Source organism: Nicotiana tomentosiformis, chromosome 12 (assembly GCF_000390325.3).
Source record: "Nicotiana tomentosiformis chromosome 12, ASM39032v3, whole genome shotgun sequence".
Classification (NCBI taxonomy): domain Eukaryota; kingdom Viridiplantae; phylum Streptophyta; class Magnoliopsida; order Solanales; family Solanaceae; genus Nicotiana; species Nicotiana tomentosiformis.
Genome location: NC_090823.1, coordinates 8,492,093 through 8,496,000, shown reverse-complemented (window position 1 = coordinate 8,496,000; position 3,908 = coordinate 8,492,093). Strand labels below are relative to the sequence as shown.

Genomic DNA, 3,908 nt, shown 5'->3' with positions numbered 1-3,908 from the left:
GAACTTGATATGCAAGTTCTTTGAACTTTTTCTCTTGCCCAGGTTCTACGGCCGCACATGTCATGTGCGGACCGCACTTTGCACTTGTCTGTGATAGGAGTTTCTTCACAATCTGCGGCCGTAGATGAAAATCTGTTGTCCGCACTTCTGAGCTTCTATGTCTGTTTGTGTCCTTGAGTTCAGATCACTCCTTGAGTTGGATTTCATTTTGGGGGCTCATTTTCCAACATTCCCGCAATTAAGGATATTTTATCAATTTTCGGGAACATAATTAAACGCTTTTGGACTAAAATGAAAGCAAAAAGGTGCTAATATGTAATCAAAATCCCCACTTATCAATCACCTCTCCCCAATACTTTTTAGGCTGCCCATACCTCTTCTCGTGCCTTCCAAAGCCAGTCGCTTACACCTCCTTACCGGTGCACCTGTGCTTCTCCTTTGTACATGCTCGAACCATCTAAGCCTCGCTTCCTGCATCTTATTATCAATGGGAGACACTCCCACAGTCTTTCGAATACCATCATTCCTAATCTTATCCATTTTCATGTGACCGCACATCCACCTTAACATACTCATTTCTACTACTTTCATTTTCTGGATATGTGAGATATTAACTGGCCAATACTCAACCACATACACTATGGCAGGTCTAATCACCGCTCTATAAAATTTATCTTTGAGTAACGGTGGCATTTTTTTCTCATACAGGACTCCAGATGCTAACCTCCACTTCATCACCCCCATCCCAATACGATGTGTGACATCCTCGTTGATCTCCCCATCCCCCTGGATAACTGACCCAAGGTACTTGAAACTACCTCGAATGGGGATGACCTGAGACTCAAGCTTCACGTCCATGCCCGCTTCCCTCGGCTATGCTGAACTTGTACTCCAGGTATCTCGTCTTGGTCCTGCTCAACTTGAAACCCTTAGAATCAAGGTCATGTCTCCAAACCTCCAGCCGCTTCTTAACACCACCCCGTATCTCATTAATCAGAACTATGTTATCAGTGAATAACATACATCATGGCACCTCCCCTTGAATATGGTGTGTTAGTGTGTCCATCACCAGGGAAATTTAATAAGAATGGACTGAGCGTAGATCCTTGGTGTAACCCCAAAACAACCAAAAAATGCTCCGACTCACCTCCTACATTCCTAACCAGTGTCTTAGCCCCATCATACAAGTCCTTAATCGCCCTAATGTAGCCAACCAACACACCTTTTGCCTCCAAGCATCTCCAGAGAACCTATCTACGAACCTTGTCATACGCTTTCTCCAGGTCAATAAATACCATGTGCAGATCCTTCTTCTTATCCCTATATTGCTCCACCAACCTCCTAATAAGGTGGATAGCTTCCGTAGTAGAAGGACCCAGTATAAACCCGAACTGGTTGTCGGATATAGACACTGTCCTCCTTACCCTCACTTCTATCATCATCTCCCAAACTTTTATGGTATGTCTCAGTAGTTTGATACTCCTATAGTTGTTACAACTCTGGATATCACCTTTGTTCTTATACAACGGAACTATCGTAATATACCTCCAATAATGTAGCATCCTCTTCGTCCTAAAAATAATATTAAACAGCTCGATCAGCCACTCCAACCCTGCTCTTCCCACACACTTCTAAAATTCTACCAGAATTTTGTCTGGCTCGATCGCTCTGCCCCTACTCATCTTACGTATAGCTCCCATGACCACCTCAACCTTGATGATCCAACAGTACCCAAAGTCACAGTGACTCTTGGAATGCTCCAACTCACCTAGCTCAATATCCTGATCCCCTTCTTCATTCAGAAGTTTATAAAAGTAAGTCTCACATCTCCTCTTAATATGGGCCCCACCCATCAATATTCTACCGTCCTCGTCCTTGATGCACCTCACTTGGTCCAAATCTCTAGCCTTCATCTCTCTCGCCTTGGCCAGCCAGAATAACTTCTTCTCCCCGTCTTTGTCCCCCAGTTCCTCGTACAGATGACCAAAAGGCGCAACCTTAACCTCTGTGACCGCCAGCTTAGCCTCCTTCCTAGTTACCTTATACCTTTCCCTGCCCGCTCTCCTTTCCTCCTCACATGTGCTCCCTACTAACTCCAGGTATGCTGCCTTTTTTGCTTCCAATTTACCTTGGACCACTTCGTTCTACCACCAGTCGCCTTTGTGCCCGCCAGAGTAGCCCGTCGAGACCACTCACACCTCTCTTGTAACCTCCCTTATACAGTCTGTCGTCGTCGCCCACATAATGCTCTTGTCCCCGCTACTACTCCAGACCCCCATTGCCCTCCAACTCCTAAGCTTTATGCTTAGTCAAGGCTCCCCACCTGATCCTCAATCGTCGTTATACAAACCTCTTCTTCCTCTTTAACATAATATCAACGTCTATTACCAAGAGCCTATGCTTTGTCGCGAGGATCTCACCCGGATAACCTTGCAATCCTTGCACAACCCTCTGTCATATCTCCTGGGGAGAAGATAGTCAATCTGAGTCTTCGCCACCGCACTTTGAAAAGTAACCAAGTGCTCCTCCCTCTTCGAAAAAGTAGAGTTCGCAATCACCAACTCAAAAGCCTTAGCGAAATTCAACGGTGAAGCATATCCTCCGTTTCTATCCTCAAAATCGAAGCCACCATGCACCTCGCCATAACCACCTGCAGTCGGCCCAATATGCCCATTGAACTCCCCTCCTATAATTAACCTCTCAGCAGACGGAACATTACGCACAATCTTATCCAACCCCTCCCAGAAGCGCCTTTTTACCTCCACATCCATGACCGCATGCAGCACGTAAGCGCTAACGACTTTTTGGGTGCACTCTCCAACTTAATAGTCATTAATCTATCATTCACCTGCCTAACCTCAACCACAGACTCTCTAAGTTTCCTATCCACCAGAATACGTACTCCATTCTTACCCTTCTAGACTCCAGAGTACAAAAGCTTATACTTGTCTGCATCCCTCGCTTTCGATCCTACCGACCTTATCTCCTGGACACACGCTATATTGACGTTCCTCTTCTGAAGGATCTTCGTCAACTCTATAAACTTAGCCGTCAATGTTCCTATCTTCCATGACCCAATTCTCAACGAGTGTTAGAATAGATGTTATTTATTCCTCAATTTTTAATAAAACATTTCCCATTCAAACCTTTGGAATTAAAAAACTCCTCATCAGAAGTCTCCCCTTTAAATAAGTCTCCCCTTTAAATAAGTCTTATCCGAAACAAATTCAAATTAGTCAGACCATTAAATTTGGTATAGCGAGACTAATAAAAAGTAGATAACTATTAGTGTTTATAATTTATAGTAAGTTAGTAATCTTAAAAATAAGACACCTAATATAACAAATTAAAATACTCCGGTAATATAATAATTCTTCGCCCATCAATACATGAAAGTTAAACTTGAAAGGAAATACTGACACCCTTTTTCTGGTAGGAGAAAGCTTGCTTGCTCATTTCTTAATTATGCTGGTTGAAGTAGGAGAGAGATTTGTCTGTTTGTTTGTTCAAATTCTTGAATATGGACTCTGAATTGTGACCCCTACCAATCTATATGAATCTATATCTATTTCATTTCATCTACTTGGGGTCTTTGTACTTATGTTCGTGAAATTTTCGTCGGTTGCCCCTTTTAGTACCAGTTGTTTAACAAATAATTTTTTTTTGAACCAATTAAAAATCTTACAAGAAAATATTATATCACAATCTAAAATTTTATAAGTTATAGCAAACGTTAAATTATAATCTAATATTTTATGAGAAAAATAAAAATTATGAACAAACATTAGACGAAAAGAGACATTTGCGTAAATCAGCCTCCAACTTCTCATGTTGAAGATTTTACTTATAGACCCCTTCAGTTTATGGCAGTTTGGACAACATCAGACATATTGGCGACTAGGTATAGT

At 42.2% G+C, this 3,908-nt stretch overlaps 2 protein-coding genes across 2 annotated transcripts; both read right to left on the bottom strand.

Moving 5' to 3' along the window:
* Positions 1-339: 339 nt before the first annotated feature.
* Positions 340-858, bottom strand: LOC138902211 (uncharacterized). Its single transcript, XM_070190054.1, has one exon. It carries the CDS (start codon positions 856-858, stop codon positions 340-342), a length of 519 nt encoding a protein of 172 aa, XP_070046155.1.
* Positions 859-1,631: 773 nt separating this feature from the next.
* On the bottom strand, positions 1,632-2,771 carry LOC138902210 (uncharacterized). The gene is made up of 2 exons (XM_070190053.1): positions 2,421-2,771; positions 1,632-2,108 (listed from the first exon to the last, which is right to left on the bottom strand). Exons 1-2 carry the CDS (start codon positions 2,769-2,771, stop codon positions 1,632-1,634), a joined length of 828 nt encoding a protein of 275 aa, XP_070046154.1.
* Between the last annotated feature and the right edge of the window lie 1,137 nt (positions 2,772-3,908).

Excerpts from the sequence above, each read along its gene's own strand:
- LOC138902211 (XM_070190054.1), bottom strand. The coding sequence starts at position 858 with ATGGACGTGAAGCTTGAGTCTCAGGTCATCCCCATTCGAGGTAGTTTC.
- LOC138902210 (XM_070190053.1), bottom strand. The coding sequence starts at position 2,771 with ATGGATGTGGAGGTAAAAAGGCGCTTCTGGGAGGGGTTGGATAAGATT. Across the intron at positions 2,109-2,420 it reads AGGATTGCAAGGTTATCCGG|GCAGCATACCTGGAGTTAGT; the intron begins GTGAGATCCTCG and ends GAAGCAAAAAAG.